The sequence below is a fragment of the Protopterus annectens genome, chromosome 1.part2, assembly GCF_019279795.1.
Source record: "Protopterus annectens isolate FY-2018-M chromosome 1.part2, PAN1.0, whole genome shotgun sequence".
Lineage (NCBI taxonomy): Eukaryota > Metazoa > Chordata > Ceratodontiformes > Protopteridae > Protopterus > Protopterus annectens.
Genome location: NC_056727.1, coordinates 310442441 through 310463585, shown reverse-complemented (window position 1 = coordinate 310463585; position 21145 = coordinate 310442441). Strand labels below are relative to the sequence as shown.

The 21145-nt window shown below is 42.6% G+C and overlaps 1 protein-coding gene across 1 annotated transcript in view; it reads right to left on the bottom strand.

Moving 5' to 3' along the window:
- The window catches only part of ESF1 (ESF1 nucleolar pre-rRNA processing protein homolog), a 1041566-nt gene that overhangs the window by 231875 nt on the left and 788546 nt on the right, over positions 1-21145 (bottom strand). Inside the window, exon 11 of the mRNA XM_044056192.1 lies at positions 19473-19563. Coding sequence (XP_043912127.1) covers positions 19473-19563 — 91 coding nt within the window. The remainder of the gene's footprint in view (positions 1-19472; positions 19564-21145) is intronic.

Sequence of the window (21145 nt, the reverse complement as noted above, 5' to 3'; positions counted from 1 at the left end):
GTTTAAGGCCCTAGCTGACAGAGTAGCAGAAGTGTAAACTTTTTTACCCCATCTCTCTAAGGACCTGGATTCCCTTTCAGAGGGGAGGGGATTTTTGGCAGAGGTAGATGCTACAGCCTTAGGCCCCTGGGAGATAGTCTCGGGATCTGCAAAGGGAGCCTTGTATAAATGGTGATGTGTGTCCGGGACCCTGTAGAACCTATCGGGCTTAGCAGGGGCCGGAGGTAATGAATCAGGAGCAGTACAAGCATCATTAAATGCATCATCTACAACAGACAGAACTGGAGGTATAGCTAAAGGCCTATGTTGTGGTAAATGCAAAAAGGTTCTAAGCCTTTTTCTGGAGTCTGAAAAATCTTGGCCTGCCACTGAAATTGTTCCCTCATAGCATGCAAGGTTTCCCCAAAGGAATATTCCTCAGGTGGAGAGGCAGAAGGGATGGACTCTTCAGCATCAGAGTCTTCATAAGGGGAAAAAGGAGCCTCTGGAGGGTCTGTATTATCTGAATCATCAGAGGAATCATCTGTGGAAACTGGCTCAGAGGGCTCTGCTCTAGGCCTCTTCTCTGGAGGTGGGTGAGAGGCCCTGTCTGGGAGAGGTTGGGATCCCCGGATTAAAGAAATGAGATCCTCTGCTAAACTAAGCATTTGGGAACTGGAGCTAGGCCTGTGAGAGGGGGTCTTAACAGGCACAGATTTAGTAGCATTAGCTGCTTTAGCCCTGGAAAAGGCCTTAATGGACATGGCTGCAGGAGGCCTAGCAGCTCTACGTGCAGGGGTTGAAATATCCAAGGGAATAATGTCAGATAATTCCTGAGAAACCACAACTGCAGGTTGGATTTCAGAAGCCGATTCCACCAGGTTGGAAGAGGCCTCGGTAGAAGGTAAGCTTTCGGCTGAAGGAAGAACCACTTGCTCGGTTTCAGCCGAAACCGAGACACTCGCGGTTGTCTTAACAGCGGTTTCGGCCGAAACCGCGGACCGCAAGTGTCGGTCCTTTTCCTTGCGTTTTTTGGATATTTGTGAAGTCGGAGGATCCGACGGCATAATATAAGCAAAATCAGAGCCGAAAAACTGCTCAGCAAATTCCGACCGACGTCTAAGCGTCCGACGGTTAAAAGAAGCACAGGCTAGACAAGCTGCTACGTCGTGGTCTGGGCCTAAACAAGGTAAGCAGTAAGAGTGGAAATCTTTATGAGGTATTTGTTTCCCACAAGTTAAACAATTATTCACTTTTTCTGACATCGGCTGAGGCAAGAAAGAGTCCCCAACGGGGTACTTAGCTTTTTAGAAGTCTTCAGTAGTAGCAATCTCTGGTTCTGACCGACCGGCACTTGCGAACAGCTTCTGCTTGGCCACGGCAAGAAAGACTGAGGAAAATGGCGTCGGCTGATGCCTTTATACCCGAGTAACTGCAGCAATGACGTCGGGTGAAGTGCGACACCAGCCGAAGCCAGACCCAGACTTTGGAATCCGGCCGACCGAAGGGCTGCCTGACGACAGGACAACCCATTTGTAAGGACTGCAGATGCATCCTTGAAGGACATCAGCTGCCCTGCAGATGCCTCAATGGCATCATAGCCACAATGCAAAGAGTGTTTAGTCACCTGGGAAGTGCAGTGATACAAGTCAAAAGTTCTTTAGAAAGATTTTTATCCCCCATGGTTGAAATTTTTTGCTTGAGGTGATCCAGGATGGTTTGCTGACATCTGATGATATGGATTTGACAGCTGAGGGCCCTCATAAATAGGGAAGTGGAGGTGTACACCTTTTTTCCGAACCTATCTCGGGCCCTACTCTCCTTGCCTGTGGGCAGGGAATTCTTGGAGGCACTGGCAGATATTTATGGGTGTCTTGTACCTTATAAAATCTGTCTGGTTTCTTAGGAGCAGGGGAAGTGAGTCAGGGTTCATGGAGGCTTCCTGGAAATCATTCTCTTATCACATCCAAAATGGGAGAGATAACTAAAAATTTGTGTTCAGGAAGGTCCAAGAACTAACTCTGTTCTTGGCCTGGGGGTAATCTTGTGCTTCCCAATGAAAATGCTGTGTTAATAGCATGAAGAGTTTCCCCAAACGTTTGATCCTCTGTAAGCAAAGCCAAGGGAAGGTTCTCCTTAGAAACTGATTCCTCAAAGGATATGTACAAGGGTCCTTCCTCCAGCCAGAGACTTCCAAGTCTGAATCCTCCTCAGATAGTAAGGGATCTGGGAAAAGATCAGTACAGTCATCCCTTTTCCTTTTAACTGGGGTGTTTTCACCTGTGGTCTGTCTAGCCCATGTTAATTAAGTCCTCAGCCAGCTTAATCAAATCCTGCTGGGATCCCGTAACTGGAAGTGCACAGGTCTAGGTGGAGGCCTTGCCACACTGCCTTTCTTTGGGGTGGGTTTGGCCTTAGGCCTAGGAGCATCCAAATCCCTGGTGCCTGACTCTCTGTGTAAAAGTGCCAGCATAGGCCTAGGCCTTGTTGTTTTGCCCCTTAAATAGTGCTCAACAGAAAACGTGGCCTACTGAGTGACCTCGGACCCAACCGATGAGCTGAAAATGCGAGCAGTGGAACATGAAGGACCCAAAGACATTTTGGACTCCAAATGGGTCTCCACACAGGCCTGGTTTGCTGTTTCAAATGTTGAAGGGGGCTGCGAAGGCACCTCACCTTCTTCAACAATTATCAGTCTAACAGGAGAGTCAGCTGGGGAGTGATTGTTATCGGACAACTTAGACTTTTTTGCGCTTATTCAGCTCAAGATTGGCATGATGTCATACGCATGTGACAGGAAAGAGGGATACACATTGAGTCAATGTGATTGTTTGACTGTTGCCTCATTATATCTCGACATTCTTTTTATTTTCTTTGTTTTTCTTTTTAACATATGAAGTGATGCTATGTTCCGGAACATCTTAGTAGTTTTAGCAGGCATAAGAGGAGATGATGATGTGTTTTGGAGCATTCTAGTGATTTCTGCAAAGTCAGTGCATTTGCTTACGAAGTGCATCCTGTATGTGTGCTGGAATATTCTGGTGAAGTATTAAAACTTGCAAAGTCACTGGAATATTTGAATGTGATATTTGAAAATTGCAAAATCATTGTACTTGGCAGGATTTGCTGTTCCTTCTGGGGTGGGTGGCCAACACCACAGAATGCTCTAGCAAGATCTAGCTTACACTGGAAAAGCACAGATTCTCATCAATTGTGGTAAACCATCTGGTTATATATAGCTGGGGCTCCTTATACTCAGGTAGAAGCCTCACCTGTGGAGTGGACGCACTACCCAGGACCGTTTTCCCAATGAAGACTCCTGCCTGACTGCAATGGGGATTCCCAGTCAAGACTGAAGACAGGCTGAAGCTTTCCCTTTATCGGTGGTATACACCTTTTCTTTAAATGTATTGTCTAATCTCTTATTTTAGTTAAATAGAGTTTACTTAGTTTTCTGTTTTAGTGTGATTTTCTGTTCAATTATATAGAATATTATTTAGTTTTCTTTTTAATGGTAAAAATAAAGTTCATTAATAAAAAAAATCTCTTTAGTGTGTAGTGAATTATTTTGAATCCTGCTCATTAAGCAATACACATGATCAGTGGACGCTATCCAATGCGGTTCAACTGAATCTTGTCTTACAAAATGAGCTAAGAATTCGCCTGTACATCTAATCATTCTAGCGTCGTGGTCTGGGCCTAAGCAAGTAACACAAAGGGTATGGAAGTCTCTGTGTGGGATTTGTTTACCACAGTGGAGACAATTATTTACTTTATCTGACATGAATTAAGTGAAATAGAAGAGAGTCCCCAACGGGGCACTTATCTTTCCGATGACAACTTTGCTTTAGTGTGGACCAACCAATGCACTTGTATACTGCTTCTGGCTCTGGCAGCAAGAAAAAAAAATGAAGTAATGACGCAGGCTGGGTCCCTTTATAACTGAGCATACTGACATCGGTAAGGGCATCTGCCAGCCTGGGAGGCAAAAACTGTTTTCTCTGGTAGTCTGGGCAGCCAAGGGTTTACAGAGCAGGAAATCCCAAAAGTCAGGACTGCAACAGTGAAACATGAAGAACATCAACCTCATGGATGCATTAGCTATGGAAAGTAGAATGGTCATTCTGGGAGGAAAGGTCTTCTGATCCTTGGCAGACATGGACTCAGGGGGTAGACTCAGAGTTCTTTGACAAGGACTCTCTGCAGTCTAGTAAAATGGGATAGGTAGTTTAATGCTTGTAAGGCGAAAGTGGATGAAGCATAAAGTCTCTTACCGAATCTGTCCATAGCCCTAGATTCCCTATTAGGGGGAAGGACAGAGGAGCTTTCCTGAGCTAGCTTTTTCTTAGTGGCTGCTGCAACCACCATGGCATCTACTGAGATCTCTTAGTCCAATGAGTTTTATCAGTAGGTGCGGTAAGAATCTTGTTGGTCCTCTTTGGGATGGGCTCTACAGTGTCCAGCTCCTTCCATGCCCTGGTAGATACTAGTTCAATCGGTGCATTTGCAGGGGGGGCACCAAGGATGTAGTTGGGCCGGACACGAAAGCCTCCAAACAGCACCGTTTCTTCTGGGGTGGGATTTTGGGCAGACCATACAACTCTCTGGCAGAGTATTTCTAGGATAACCAAAGAGGAGTCATCCTCAGATGGAGATCTTGGGGACCCCTCCCCTTCCTCGAAATCAGTACTGGCAGAGAGGGGTTTCCTGGGGGGGAATCCAGGTGTCTTCTTTTACACTACCTCTTCTGAGGGACCTCCTCTGTGGGATGCTCCGGGGAGATGTCAGACGAAAACTGGGGCTCCACTGAAGGGATGGATTGGAGGGTCTCCAGGGTCGGCTGTCCCCGTGGTACGAGACACTTCAGACACCAGATCTGTAGGGGTGAGTGGTGCTGAGGAAGAAAGAACTGAGGCTCTCATGGGATGGGAGAGAACCCTCTCCATCACCTCAAAAGCAGAGGGACTTGGGAGTACCCAAAGGTTGTCCTTCCACAGCCGAAGCCAATGGAGCGGATGTCCCCCATGCACCCAGATCCCTCCACTCGAAGGAGTTGGAGCAAGCTATCAAAGGCTGAGGCTCTGAGAAGTGAAGACTCCGAAAATTTTGGAGTCAACATAAACTTCCCTGGAACCAATGTCAAGGGTTTGGCACTGAGATACACAAAGCGCTGACACGGTTGGGGCCAAACATGTTGGGGAGGCCGGAGATGGAGATAACCACTACCAGCTCCAACATCTCTGCCTTGGGAACCAGGGCACCAGCAGACTGAAACTGAAGGTCGAATCAGAGAAGAAATAACAGGATGGAATGGGGAGATTATGCTCACAGATCCAGTGGGGGATGGAGCTGGCAAAGCCCCCATCTGGATCTGTGCCTGAAGAAACTGCCTCATCAATCTATCCACGTCATTCTCGGATAGACTACGTGAAGACCTGATGGAAGAAGTGGTTGAGGGCGGTCTGGATGGCTTCTTAAGAGAGATCATCCTGTGGGGAGACCTCTGCACCAAAGCACTCAGCTCCGAACTGGCCAGTGGAGCCTGAGGAGGAGGAGGAGGAGGAGAAGCTGGAAATGAGAGTGTCAGCCCAGAGGAAGTTAGATCTGATATTTTTGGTGCTTTCTTCACTGGCTCCGACACAGTGGAAGAAGACTGATCTGGGAAGCATTTCCTGGCTTCCTGGATCTCCTTGCATTTCCTGGAGAGTGATTGAGCCCCTGACATTGAAGAGACAGCAGGAAAGGCGGTAGAGGGAAGCAAGCCCTTAAGAATAAGCTTGTGCTGCCTGTCTGCCAGGGCACATGGATGAAAGGCAGAACAAATAGGGCAGGAGTTGTCCAAGTGTGAGGGCCCTAGACAGTAATCACACTCCCTGTGGGAATCAAACAATGGGATCTTGTGCCCACAGGAAGTGCATTTGTTGTCCGCTTTAGGATTGGACTTGGACTAGATAGAGAAAGGTAGAGAAAAGAGAGAAAGAAATGAGAAAGGAAATTATCTCTCTTTTTTTTTTTTGATGGAAAGAAAGAGTATAAGAAAGGTGGGAAAGCTAACCTGGACAGAAAACCCGGTTAATAAATATCAGGAATGAACAGAGAAAAATAGCTAACAGTGAGACTGGGTAGGAGAGAAGGTGACAGAAAGAAGCAAAAAGGTAAAATTAGACTCACTTAAGAAGAAAAACTTACCTAAACTTGAGGAGCTCTGGAGCTATCAAAACCTCAAGCTTACTCTATGAGCGGCAAACGAGATCTGAGGTAGACTGGGGGAATGAGGCACTGTGCGTAAGATGCGAGGAGCTTCAGGTTCAATTCCTCAGCTCGGAATGCATCTGAGTCGGATCCGAAACCCACAGGTTGAGGAAGAATGACAGTGACAACATCAGATCAGTGCATAATTTAATTTTATTTACAGATAGCCAGTGCTCTTTTTTTAAGGCTAAAAGTTAATGATTCCAGAAAACATCCAAGTTGTTTCATATCTGAGAGGGGATTAAAGATAAGACAAGAACAGAAAACAATACTGTGAGCAGAAGCACAAGATGCAGATACATCACAGTATGGACAACAATACTCTTATATTGGGTTTTGCTTATGTGTGCAGCTGTAGATTTGGGACAAATGTTCCTATCAGGAGAGTTAAACTTCATTATTTGAAGATGTACATAGTTTTGTGTGTTTGTTTTAATACATTCATTATGGGGTGTTCTGGGTATGTGTGTGTGTTTTTGCTTGGGGGTTTTCATTAAAACAAAAAGTCTGGTAGAATGTGGCATAGATTCAAAAGAAGACGACAAAAACAACTGTATAAATAATCAACCAGCCAAACATTAGTGGGTGCATGTAACACAATAGCCGGAAAAAGGCATTTAAAAAAGCTGTCGTATATAACAGGTAGGAATAATAACTTATCATAATGGCATACTGGTCAACAGATTCAGTGCCAACTTTACCCCTCTCTCCCCCACCAAAGGACCAATCACAATACCAGTAGATAGCCAGGCACCCAGTATTACTGCTGCATAGGTTAAAACAGCATTGTCCAAGGCCAAGAATACAGCTTCTGTGGGACCTGACAATATCCCTGTCTGTGTTCTACATGAACTACAGAGTGAACTGGCACCTCACCTGTGTGCCCTGTTCAATCACAGCCTCATCTCAGGCATTGTCCCTACCGAATGGCGCACTGCTATAGTCATCCCTCTCCACAAAGGAGGAGCGACTACAGACCCTGGGAACTATCGCCCCATTAGCCTGACGAGTCTGATATGCAAAGCTACGGAACGCATTATCATGGACCTAATAAACAAGGATATAGGGAATCTCCAAATTCTGGATCCCACACAGTTTGGTTTTGTGAAGGGTAGATAATGCCTTCTCAACCTGGTTGACTTCTTTGAGTCTGTCACCAGAGCTGTGGATGAAGGCAAGGTGGTTCATATAACCTACCTTCATCTGGCCAAGGCCTTTGATACCATTCCCCACTCAGGAATAATAGAAAAACTCACTAAGCTAGGCATCAACCCCTATATCACTTGGTGGGTTGCAAACTGGCTCACAGACAGAACCCATAGTGTGAAAGTAGCTGACTCCAAGTCAGACTACCGACCAATCACGAGTGGGGTCTCACAGGGTTCGGTCCTGGGTCCTCTCCTGTTTGATCTACTTCTCTGAAGTCCAGACCAACAAAAAGGGACTATGGCTGACAAAGGTTGTAGACAATTGGAAGTTGGGAGCTATTATTAACTCCCTAAGTGATGTTGACATCCTACAGAAAGGCCTCACTGAGGCCAACGACTGGTGTCAGAACCATGGCCTTAAGCTCAATGCTAAAAAAATGTGTCGTCATCCCCTTTGGGAAAAACCCGGTTTCCATGAATTACCACATCGATGGAAGTCCACTGAACACAGAAGGTGTTATAAGAGATATGGGAACACAGGTTGACAGCAACCTCTCTTTTGACCACCAAATTGCCACTGTGGTCAGAAAGTCCTTCTATGTGGCACATCTCATTACTAAGGGTATTACATCCAGGAAGAAAGAGTTCATTGTCTCCCTCTACTCTTCCCTCATTAGACCAATCATCGAGTACAATGCCCCATTTGGCATGTACCTCACTAGACACCTGCAACAACTGGAGAGGCCACAAAAGTACCTCACAAAGAAGATCCTAGGCCTTAAACACTTGTCCTATATGGACAGACTCAAAAAACTCCCAACTATTCTCTGTCTCATATTGCCTACTTAGAGGCAAACTCTGTTTGACTTACAAAGCCTTGTCTGACCCAGCTCTGTTAGAAATGCTACATCTAAATAACTCCCAATCCCGCTGCACCATACCCTCCAGAGACCTCAACCTCATTATCACAATCAACAGAACAAGTCGGAGGGACAGGTTCATAACCCAGAGCCTGCCCATGTTATGGAATAAACTTCCCATACATGTCAAACAGAGCACTTCATTGGCCCTCTTCAAGAGAAATCTTGATAAGTGGATGGGAAATAGAAAATTCACTCCAATGGCTCTACTCGATAGAAACACTGGGAATGAAGGCCGAGTGGCACAATGGTTCATAGGCTGGTACTAGGCTATCGGCCCTAGGGCCTATACAAGCCTAGCCATAACAATTCCCTGGCTATTTCTTCCCAAAGTATTTACTTCCCTGGACCCCTGTCTAGCAGGGCGACTGACGTGATCCCTGGGGTGAACTTCCTATCTAAATCCAATCAAGGTTCCTTTTGAAGATGGCCAAAGAGGCGCTCTGCTTGACATGTATGGGCAGTCTATTCCAGAGTCTGGGGAGTCTCTGGGTCAGGAACCTATCCCTCCAGCATGTTTTGTTCATTGTGATGGCAAGGTTTAGATCCCTAGAGCATGTCTCACTAAGGAACTGGGATTTCTTTAAGTGTAGCATGTCCAACGGCTCTGGGTTTGACACGGCCTTGTATGTTAAGCAGAGATCGCCTCTTAGTAGACGATATGTGACAGAGTACAGGTGGAGTTCTTTTAGATGGTCAGCATAGTGCATCTGCTTTAGGCCTGTGATTCTTTTAGTGAGGTATTTCTGCATCCTTTCCAGTTGTTGCGATGTCTTGAGAGGTACATACCAAATGGGGCGTTGTATTCTATAATGGGTCTAATGAGGGATGAGTACAGTGGGACAATGACCTCCTTTTTTCTGGATGAAAAGCCCTTAGTGATGAGGTGTGCCACACAGACGGATTTCTTGACTGTTGTGGTGATGTGGATATCGAAGGTGAGACCACTGCCCACCTGTGTCCCTACGTCTCTTACTACATTTTTGATGTTTAGTGTACTGCCACCCATGTGGTCATTCACGGGTACATGTTTTTTCCCAAAAGGGATAACTATACATTTCATGGCACCGAGACTGAGCCCATGGCTCTGGCACCAGGTATCTGTTTCTGTAAGGCCCTTTTGTAGAATATTTACATCATTTGGGGATTAAATGGCTCCGAGTTTGCAGTCATCTATGAACTTTGTTAGCCAGAGTCCCTTAGTGTTGGCCTTTGCTTCAGAGAAGTAGATGTGAAACAAGAGCGGTTCCAGGACTGAACCCTGAGGTACTCCACTTGCCTGGAGCTGGATTCGGAGTTGGCTACTTTTACAGTGTGGGTTCTGTCAGTAAGCCATTTGGCAACCCATCGAGTGACGTAGGGATTAATGCCCAACTTAGTAAGTTTATCTATGATTCCAGAGTGGGGGATGGTGTCGAAGGGCTTGGCGAGGTCCAGATACACTGTGTGGACCACTTTATCCTTGTCCACAGCTCTGGAGACTGATTTGAAGAAGTCAGTCAGGTTCAGGAGACAAGATTGGCCCTTCACGAACCCAAACTGCATGGGGTCCAGTGTTTGAAGGTTGCCAATGTCTTTGTTTATAAGTTCCATGATAACACATTCCATGGCCTTGCAGATCAGGCTCGTCAAACTGATGGGGCGGTAGTTCCCAGGATCCAAGGTAGATCCTCCCTTGTGGAGTGGGATAACTGTAGCTGTGCGCCACTCAGTGGGCACGAAGCCTGAGGTGAGGCTATGATTAAACATGACACTTAGGTGAGGTGCCAGTTCATTTTGTAGTTCATGTAGTACACAGCCTGGGATGTTGTTTGGTCCCATGGATGCTGTATTCTTAGCTTTGGAGAGTGCGTTTTTTTACCTGTGTGGCCGTAATTACCAGAATTTGGCAATCTTTCGGTATTGAGATGGGCCCTTTAGGGGGTGAGAGGGGAGTGAAGTTTGCAGTGAATCGATCTGTCAGGATATTGGCAATATCCTTGGGATCAGTATATTTAATGCCATTCTGTTGTAGCTGAGAGCAGATCTGAGCATTGCCATTTAGATTCTTGACATAGCTATAAGAATGCCTTGTGGTTGTCTTTGGAATCTTTGGCAATTTTATTTTCGTAACTAGCTTTGGAATATTTTATGAGGGATCTCAGCTTCTTACTGAGGCTGGTAAGGGAGTTTTTTTGCATCCTGGGATTTTCCTCTTTTCTGCAACTGTTTTTTCCTTTTGTTGTAAAGTTTGTTTATGGCAAGAGACCACCAGATTGGCTTCCTTTTTTTGGAGGAGAGCATCTTGGTTCTATTTGGGATGGCACGATTCATGCATGAGTGGATGTGCTCATACAGTGCCTTAGTGTAGGATTCAGCATTCGAACTTTCAGTTCCCATCTGCATGGGTGTCATGAAGTTTGTCACTTCTGACTTGAGTACCATGAAGTTGGCTTTGGAGAAGTTTTTTTACGGAGGTTTCCTTTCTGGGGGGGTGGGGTGGGATTTGGATGGCAAGGGTGATTAGCTTATGGTCAGACCTGGGAGGGTAATCCTATGGGCTAGGCTTGTAAAGGCTCCAGGGGCATTAGCCTAGTACACATCTATGAACCTAAACATATTATTTTGGAATGTGAATGGTCTCACAGGTATAGACAAAATAATACTGAATTACATTAAGAAATTCAGGTGCAAATAGCAATGCTACAGAGACACACTTGGAAAGAACTGAGAATGTGAATTTGATAGAGAGAGGATTTCAGGTGGGTTATTCAGTAAAAGGGGAGTACTTATACTAATTAGTAAAGGAGCTCCAACAGTGACAGAAGAGAACAAAAAAATAGTAATGGTAAATTTGTGAAGGGGCTACTGGCAGGGGAGGAGGATTACGTGGGCATGTATTTAGACTCCACCTAAAAACTGCTATAATAGAGCTTAAGAAATTTTTGGGAGAAAAAAATTGGCTTTCAGCAGGGATTATTACTTACAGGTGGGAACTTAATTTGCAACGGTGAGAATATATCTGGGGACCTAGAAGGGAAATATATAACAAAAGAGGTAAATTTCCAAAAAATAACATGCAAATATCTGGTATGGAAGACTTGACATCAGTAGTATTCCCCAAGATACAATAACTGGGCTAGTTCAAAAAGGTGGTAGGCATCGGTAACCAGGAGGAAAAACTTTAATGAAAAACAACAAACAACAGACTAAGCTGTTTCACCCATTTCATTTGTAGGGCTTCGTCATAGTACTTAATTCAGTTCCTACCACAAAAGGTTAATACAATTAAAACCAGACAATCCAATAACTGGGCTAGACTAGACAAATTGTATTTCACAGGAACATGTGCATTTAATTGAAACTTAGACACACATCCAATAACTACTTCACATAATGCACCGATAACAACTAATATAAAAATGCAGGGTAATGAAGTAGAGATAAGACACCCACCTACCCATTAAAAAGAGAGGAATTTAAGGAATGGGTACTAGAAATTATTAGGGAAGACAGAACTTTCTTCAGAAGTTATGGCTAGTGAGTGGGACAAAACAAAAACAGATTTTAATAATAGGGTAGAAATAAAAGAGCTATAGTTAAGAAATAAGAATTATTTAGAGGGGGTGACAAAGGTTAAAGTATTGCAGAATAAGGGAAATCTCACAGAACAAGAGGAGGCACACATGTAGAGCTCTAAAAAGAAAGTAAGGGAATATCTGGATAATATGCATGAGATTAGAAAGACTGCTGTTAAGCAACTGTTTTTTGATAACTCCAGAGCACAAAAACTGTTAGCACAACCACTTATGCAAAACAAAGTACAAAAGGTTGTTGCCAAACTTGGGGAGTCTATAACAAGAAAAATAACCCGAGATCCTGTAGAGGTATATTAGACATATTTGGAGGACAGGAATATGAAAATCAAGAAAAAACACAAATGGAAATGTTTATGGAAGACTTGGCTATGCCAAGGTAAGAAGTACATACGGCTCAACAATTATCAGTTAAGATAGGAGGAGGCTAGATAAAAATGGTACTGTATAATCATTCTGCCGGAAAGTCTCCAGGAATAGATGGTATTCATGTACAAGTCTGGAAGGTAGGAGGGAAGAAAATGATAAAGACCTGGAATTGGTTAACACTATTTTAAAAAGAGGGAAAGCACCAACATATAGAAAGAAAGCTGTGGTGGCTGTAACATCTAAAGATGGTAAAGACCCATCAGGCCTAGTTTCATATAGGCCCATTTCAATTTTAAATCATGATTATAAAATATTTATTTCTATAATAGCTAAAAGAATGGCAAAAGTGTTGTCAAAACTGATAGATATGGCTCAGTGTGGTTTCGTGGAAGACAGACAAACCATTGACAACATTAAACAATGACGATCAAGAGGGAAGCAGTATGTAAGAAAATACCACAGTTGTTGGTGGGTCTTGATGCAGAGAAAACATCTGACAGAGTATGCTAGGATTCTTTGAGTAGGGCAATTAAGCATTTGAATTCCTCGATACAATTGTAATGTTAATTAGGAGGATATATAAGGGATCGAAGGCAAAAGTTAAATAGAGAGGGTTCCTCCCCGATAAGCTAGGAACCAGGCAGGGGTATCCCCTTTCCCCTTTGTTATTTGCTTTATATTTAGAGCCACTGACAAAGAAAATAAGGGACTTAGAAATTCAAGGATATAACTGGTTTGGTAATTAAGAAATGTTGGCTTTATTTGCAGATGACATTATTATGTACATGATAAAACTAGAAAAGGATATCTCAGTGTTGGTGAACACTGAAATAAACAATAAATGAAGATAAAGGTTACAGCTGTAAACTATGTGCCCACACATAAACTGGTTCAGCAATGCCCACATTTATGGGGACATGATAAAATTAAGTATTTAGGAGTATGTGTTAAAAAGGATTCTGTTACGGCAGCTAAGGACATGTGGGATAGAGACTAAACACATAACAGAAAAAACTGAGAAACTAGAAGTTCTTATTTATGGATACAGATAGCAATATACAAGCAATGAAATTTTTTTAATCCATATGATTTTATATACAGGTGAAGTGCATTTTTATCAACCAGAGGAGATGCTCTGGACAACAATTAATAAAGAGTTGAAGGATTTTATCTGGGAGTTGAAGACGGCAAGGGTCAAGTGGGATAAGCTGATCCTTCCAACAGAATGAGATGGTTTTGGATTACCTGAATTGAAAGAATATTTTAGAGCTATAAAGTTAAGGTTTATATACATAACACAAGCAGAAAGCTATAATTCAAAGTGGAAATGGATTATGATGATGAAGCTGGGGGAAGGGGGGGGGGGTTTCAAGAAATATAAAGAGAGTGGGATTTTGGATGCAGATCCTTAAGAAGAATACAAAAGCTACATATAATATTATATTTGTAAAGTATCAGAAAGTATTCTAAGAATGAAACCAAAATGAGAATGGAAAAAGGACATATTGCCAATAGGGATGATTGCACTTAGGGGTGCAGAGAATAGTCAAGAGGGGGCTGGTATTTACTGGAGAAATCTAGCAAATGAACCAAGGTATTGGGAGCAAATAATTAGACAGAGAGCGAGAAAGGTAACAGAGAAGGAGGAGGCCAAGAAGACATTTGGACTGCACGCTAGAGACTATCTTCCTTATCAGGGATTGATATTACAGTATAGGCAAAGGAAAATCCTAAGTGAAGAACTGCACTGGTAGAGGTTTTAATTCAATGTAGAACAGAAGCTGCTATTAATAAAGGGGTAGGTAGCAGTACATATAAACTATTGCACAAAAATGACAGGAATCAATCAGAGGAGGTTAGAAAATATTCTGAAGAGAGTGGATAAGCAATTAATGTGGAAACAATGGGAGGAAATATGCATAGTCCCCAAATATGCAAGAATGTCTAGAAGATTCAGGATTTTTGCCTGGAAGGGCATAGGTATTTTTATAACCCAAGCAGACTTCAAGGAATTTTTCCAAATATAGATGGCAAATGTTGGGGGTGTAATGGAGAAGAAAGCGGTAACTGGAAACATGTTTTGGGATTATAATGCACTGGCAGGTTTTAAAAATTCCCTAGTACTCTGTCAGAAGTATTAGGTGAGCAAACTGGTGTAACTAAAGAAATCATTTTTTTGAGCTGGGATACTGAATTTGAATTGTCTAGACATAGTAATTCTGGTGGCTGACAAAAATGAAATTACTACAGAATGGAAATCAACATCTACACCAGCTGTAACTGAAGTAGTCAATATTGTAACATTGATAAAAGAACTGGAGGTGGAATCTTTTAGAAAAGGGTAGCAGCAAATTACACAGACAAAAAATGGAAATAGTGGGAACAACACCTGCAGAATAATGTTCTGGAAGTCGAGTAGACTTTAAGGAAAGGCAGGAATTGATCAATTTATATAATGCTGGCTTGATGATAATTGTAAAAAGTGAACATGTTAATTTGGTTTGTTTTCTTTTATGTAAAAGTATGCTTGTCTATGTCTTATGTAATAATTCACTAAATGTGTTAAAAGATAGCACTCAAAAACACCACTATGGGGTGGTAATTATCTTTCCTCTGAAAGCAGACCAACCAACAGATAGATGACACTCTAGTAATTTACTGATAGCAAACTGCAGGTCAAGAAAGATGTGAAAAAACATAGGCTGATGCCCCTATAATGTCGGCATTATCATTATGTGACAGTGGGGGGGGGGGGATTGGCTAACATCTTGGGGGTAGGTACAGCTCTGGAAGATGGGCAAGAAATTGGGCTACCAGTGGGCAGGATATCCCCTCAAGTAATGACTGCAATGGTAAAAAGGGTGACTTCAACTACCCAAGCATTGACTGGGAAAACTACTCAAGCCCAAACACCCTCACCCAATGGTTCCTTGAATTTATAAACTCTAATGCAATGGAACAACTGGTCACCACTCCCACAAGAGGGAACAACATATTGGACCTGGTCATCACCAACATGGGGACTCTATGTTCCACACCAGAGGTAAACCCCTCATTGGTAAGATCAGACCATAAACAAATTTCCCTGGACATCCATATCCCGTCCCCACCCCCAGCCAAGGAAATCACTGTAAAGAATTTCTCAAAAGCCAACTTTGCACTTCTCAAGACTGAGGTGGAATCCTTCAAAGCCCCTGGGCCAGAGGATAATACAGCCCAATCATCCTTTACAAATGCATTCTATGAGTACCTGCAGGAATGCATGGATCGTGCTATCCCAAATAAAACCAAGACTCACTCCTCCAAAACAGGAGACCGGTCTGGTGGACCCGCCATAAATAAGCTATACAACAGAAGGAGGAAGCTACTACATGACAGAGCAAAATCCCAAAAAGGGAAGGCATCTCTGATCAGTATTAGCAAGAAACTTCGATCCCTCATAAAATCATCAAAGGCCAGCTTCGAAAGAAAAATTGCCCTAGACACTAAAGATAATCACAAGGCCTTCTTTAGTTATGTCAGGAACATGGGCGGAAACTCCCAGACATGCTCTGAATTGTTGCATAACGGTACAAAATATACTGAACCTACAGACAAAGCCAACATCCTGGCTGACAGATTCAGCGCAAACTCCCCCCCCTTCCCCCCCAAAGGAGCAAATGCCTATCCCAACTGAATGTAACCTCCCTGACATCACAGATGCACAGGTGAAAGCTGCCCTCTCCAAAGCAAAAAAACACAGCATCTATGGGACCGGACAGTGTCCCAGGCTGTGTCTTACACGAGCTCCAAGAAGAACTGAACCCTCACATTAAGTCACTGTTCAAACTTAGCCTTACTACAGGATATGTACCCAAAGAATGGCGTACAGCTACAGTGGTCCCACTCCAGAAAGGTGGTGCCACAGGGGACCCCGGAAACTATCACCCTATAAGCCTGACTAGTCTGGTCTGTAAAGCTATGGAGCGTATTATCATGGAACTCATAAACAAAGACATTGGGAGCCTCCAGACACTGGACCCTACCCAATTTGGCTTTGTTAAGGGCAGATCTTGCCTCTTAAAACCTAGTTGATTTCTTTGAAACAGTTACCAAAGCCATAGATGAGGGTAAGGTAGTCCACGCAGCCTACCTGGACCTCGCAAAAGCCTTTGACACAATACCCCACTCAGGCATCATAAATAAGCTTACCAGCTTAAATATCAACCCCTATATCACAAGATGGATTGCAAACTTGCTCAGGTTCAGGCTAACACCAGGGGATTATGGCTGACAAAGTTTGCAGATGACTGAAAACTGGGGGCCATAATCGAATCTCCAGCTGACACAAGCATCCTCCAAAAGGGTCTCACAGAGATGGAAGCTTGGTGCCAGAGTCACGGCCTCAAGCTAAATGCTAAAAAGTGCATAGTCATCCCCTTTGGGAAAAACAAGGTGCCCGCAAATTACCACATAGGTGGTAATCCATTACGTACAGAAGAAGTAATTAGAGATTTGGGGACCAACGTAGATAGTAATCTCTCCTTTGATAATCACGTTGCCAAAGTGGTTAGAAAGAACTTCTATATAGCCCACCTTATCACGAAAGGGTTCACATCTAGATCAAGAGAGGTCATTGTGCCCCTCTACTCATCACTCATCAGGCCCATAATTGAATACAATGCCCCTTTTGGGATGTACCTTACCCAACACCTGCAGCAACTGGAGAGACCCCAAAAGTACCTCATCAAGAGGATCATGGGCTACAAACAGATGTCCTATGCAGTTCAACTAAAGAAACTCCAGCTCTACTCAGTTGCTTACCACCTATTCAGAGGCGATCTATGCCTGACGTACAAAGCCATGTCAAACCCAGAATTAATGGACATGCTCCACCTCGAAAAATCCAAGTCCCTTAGAGCTACACGCTCCAGGGACCTAAACCTCAGCACAAAAATAAATAGGACATGCTGAAGGGACAGATTCATTTCCCAGAGGCTCCCCTCACTCTGGAATAGAATCCCAATTCATGTTAGACACAGCCCCTCACTGACCCTCTTCAAGCGAAATCTGGACGCATGGATGGGAAATCGCAAATTCACCCCTGGGATCTCTTCTGTGTCCCTGCTAGACAGAGGCACAGTAAACTAATTTTAAAAGGGTACCTTCTGTGACCTACTTTACAGAGGCACAGTAGGCTAATCTAATAGGGAGGCGGAAGCCAAATACACTCTGGCTAGGCTTATAAATGCCCTAGGACAGACAGCCTAGTATCTACCTATGAACCTATGACCATCAAGCTGTTTTACATTAAACAGACAATGATCCCAACTGTAGCAGTTCATTCTAAAGTCTGCAGCTACTGTAACTGTAGCAAAGACTTTCATGAAGGCCAAATGCCAAAGAATGAGCTACAAAGAAACAAGTCCTTCCGAGTCTGTGATCCAAAGAACTCATGTTGTTCACTGGACATTACGAGGTAAAACTAAACTGGCAGTCCTTCTATTGTTAGGTGAAGTTCAGGGACCTCCTCTGAGGAAGACATGGCTGAATTAAATCTTCATTTCTTAAACATTCAATGAAATGAAAAAAATAGGCTTGAGGAACTTTTTACACATGGAAGAAGCAATTTTTGAAAAAAAATGTACTGTGCAGATTTTTTTCCCTAAATAACCATATTTTCCAGGAAAGAATGGATATATTTTCAAGATATGAAGAGGAGAAAAGTTAAAGAGGGAGCTATGGGACTGCTAGCGAAAGCTGAGTAAACACCAAGTATGCTACCAATTTATGCAGTGTAGTTTCCATATACCTATTATTTAGGGTTCCCCATACCTGGGGAAGGAAGAAGAATTTCGCTGGTCTAAAACTTCTGTTTAGGCAACTATTGAAAGAAGGAAGTTGAGTACAGATGAAGGTGATGGTTTAAGTGGTTGTCATAGCTGTCACCACAGAAGACCTTAATTTCAGCTGCAGAGAAAAGCATAATGTAAAATGCGTCTACTATGGTCTTAGTAGCATAGCTATGGTGAGAAGCCAAGTGTTAGGGGGCATAATTGTCTGTTCTCAATCACTCTTTACTGCATAATGGAATTTATAAGTATGTACCAGTACTGCATTTGAGGTCAGAACTGAAGCCCTGTAGCTCTTATGTACAGCAGAAACTGTAAAACTATAGTAGCTGCTTGTTACAAAGCTCATAGGTTTCACATTCAAGCTGAAAGTAAAAATACACATAACTTTGCTGTTGGCAGTAACCTTTCTAGAGTGAAAATGATTAAAAAGAGGCAAAACAAATCTGTTCTAAATGCAAAAGTGTACAAAAACTATATGAAAACGGGTCTATATTAGAACATCGAGGTTTAAAACCTTCGAATGTTCTAATATCGAACCCTATGGAGCGAAAGCTGAAAATATCGAAGGAACAGAAACCCAAATTCTTTCCTAGGAAAAGAATTTGGTTGTCCGTTTCTGTTGCTTCGGTATTTTCAGCACGACAGTGGAAAGTTACGGGTCGGGATCAGATAAGTGTGCGATTGTGTGGATGTGAGGGTTAGGGCGGGTTAGGTTTAGGGCACAGGTTAGGTATGTGTGCGATTGTGTGGACGTGAGGGTTAGGGCGGTTTAGGTGAATTAGGGTTAGGGAGCGGGGAGGCGACTGCGCGATAGTGACGGACCTTAGGGTTTGGTTTAAGGTAAGTGGACAGTTAGTGGTGTGTGTATAGTTTAGTATAGGGTTAGTTGTAAGATTTTAGGTGTATGTGTGTGGACTGCTGTTTGTTTGGTGTGCTTGTGTTGTGTATATGTGTTTTGGAAGAGCGATTTTTTTCCCTAGGAAAAAAATCGCTGTTCTGACAGTTCGAGATTGCAAGCTTTTGCTTACATAGGGTCGATTAATCACCGTTCGCTTCTTTCAGCGGTCAGTGATCTAATATAGAACCTATGAAAACCATGCCAGTAAATAAAAATTAAAGTAGATATTACATGTAACTACAATAAACCCAATCATAACGACTATATAATCAGGTACTAGGATGAAACACGTAAACAGAACTAAGCTCTTAAAACTGCAAGCAATAGGAAACATACTAGCTTGATTAGCAAGCACTCCTAGAAATTCTGTGTAATCACAATGCTTGATAATGCAAACGTGGTTAGGTGTTCATGATACCCTGGTAATGACAGAGATGCAAAGAACCACAAGTCAGTGATATAGAAACTGTTGTGCAAGTGATATTAAAGGAGCTCACCCATTCCACCAAGTTCATCGACAAAGAAGGGGTCATTAAAGTCAACATCAGATGGAATTTCTTCATCACTACTTTTATCTTCAGCTTGTGCCTAGAAAAGAAATGCAGTGTAACATAAACAATACAGAAAATCACTAGTTGCTGTAGCAGGGTAGTGAAACATAATTTTCTAAAACTGTTTACAGCCAATAAAATCTTATGCTGCACTGTTTATATTATAAACCATTCCACTGTGGAAAGTGTCAATTAAAAAAATGTATCTAAGGCATTACGAAAGTGAAATCTTTCACAACCCATCAAAAGCACAACTGGCAGGCCCAACAATGGAAATGCCAAGGGCAATATGAATGAGTGAAAGACTTCCAGACTTACCAGCAGGACTAGTTTCCTGACTCTTGTAGTTTAGCTGTATGGGGGCACATAGGCCTTTTTTCTGTAGTTTCAGTGTTTTCTGTGTCCACTCCTGCTTAACACTGTTTAATCTTTAGTCTGTATTGCCATTGTGTGCTTCTTATCCTTATTTCTTTTCACTCATTATGTTGTGAAATCAGTTACTTCCTTCAATTGATTTAACTTTCTAAATTTTGTAACACTAGGGGTCACACAGCCTAAGCAGCAGACCTTCAAGAAGGGAAAACACAAGAGTTTGCATGACTAAGAGTCCCTGGGTCAGATGCTTCTTTACCCAACAATAGTATGGCAAGTGATGGATTTACCTCAATACAGAACAAAAAAGACTGCATAAGCAACTCCTACTTCTCACTCATATAATGCTTTGAAAATCCACACAGAAGAATTAAAAATCCTAAATACATCACAGCTATAAATTCATTCAATTTTTGGGCAGGACATTTTGGACCTTATGTCAAACAAACCAGTTTTGTTTTTTGATTTTTCATGTTAACTGCTTGGTAGGAGAAACCTTATTATGATTTTTGTATTATTTTTACCTCTGATTTTACTGTTTCTGGAATAAAGGGTGAGAATGTAACCAAGCACACTCCAGCAATCCCAAGGAGCCTAGCTAATCATAACCCAAGTCACTACTGGAAGTGTTAGTGAACACAAGTTTTTGCATGCATTCAGATGCAATGTAAAGAAGGTCTAGGATCTTAAGTGTGACTGGCATGACAGGCCAAAACTGACTTATTTATCCATCCCTTGTTGGCTGGGTTAGTCCCAACAGACTAGTTGCCTCTTTTCAGGGGATACCTGAGGTGGTATTTATACTACTAGGGGAGATTTGGCCAGTGTATTTGGGAACTTCCTCTACTTTCTTTGATACGTGCTGTGGGATCTCTTACATCTACCTGAGATACACCAACACGTGCAGATGGGACCTCGGTTTAATGTCTCATAACTTTATAAAGTGCTTACCTCTGTACAAGGTTAGCTCAGTGTACTTAATATTTAATACGTTTTCATACAATTTAACTTAAATTACTAGTTGTTTTAATTCCTGTGAATTTTGAGATTACTGATTTAGGTATTTTTATTTTTTTTAATATTATTTTTACTGTTTGTCCTTGAGAATGGATTCTTTAAATGAATATGTCATTAATGACTTGTTCAAGTACAAGTACCTTGTTTAATCTACTAAATAATGTGTACATGCAAATGCAACACAATAACACTGGAAACTTGTGTCCTTCATGTCAAAAATGTAAACAAAT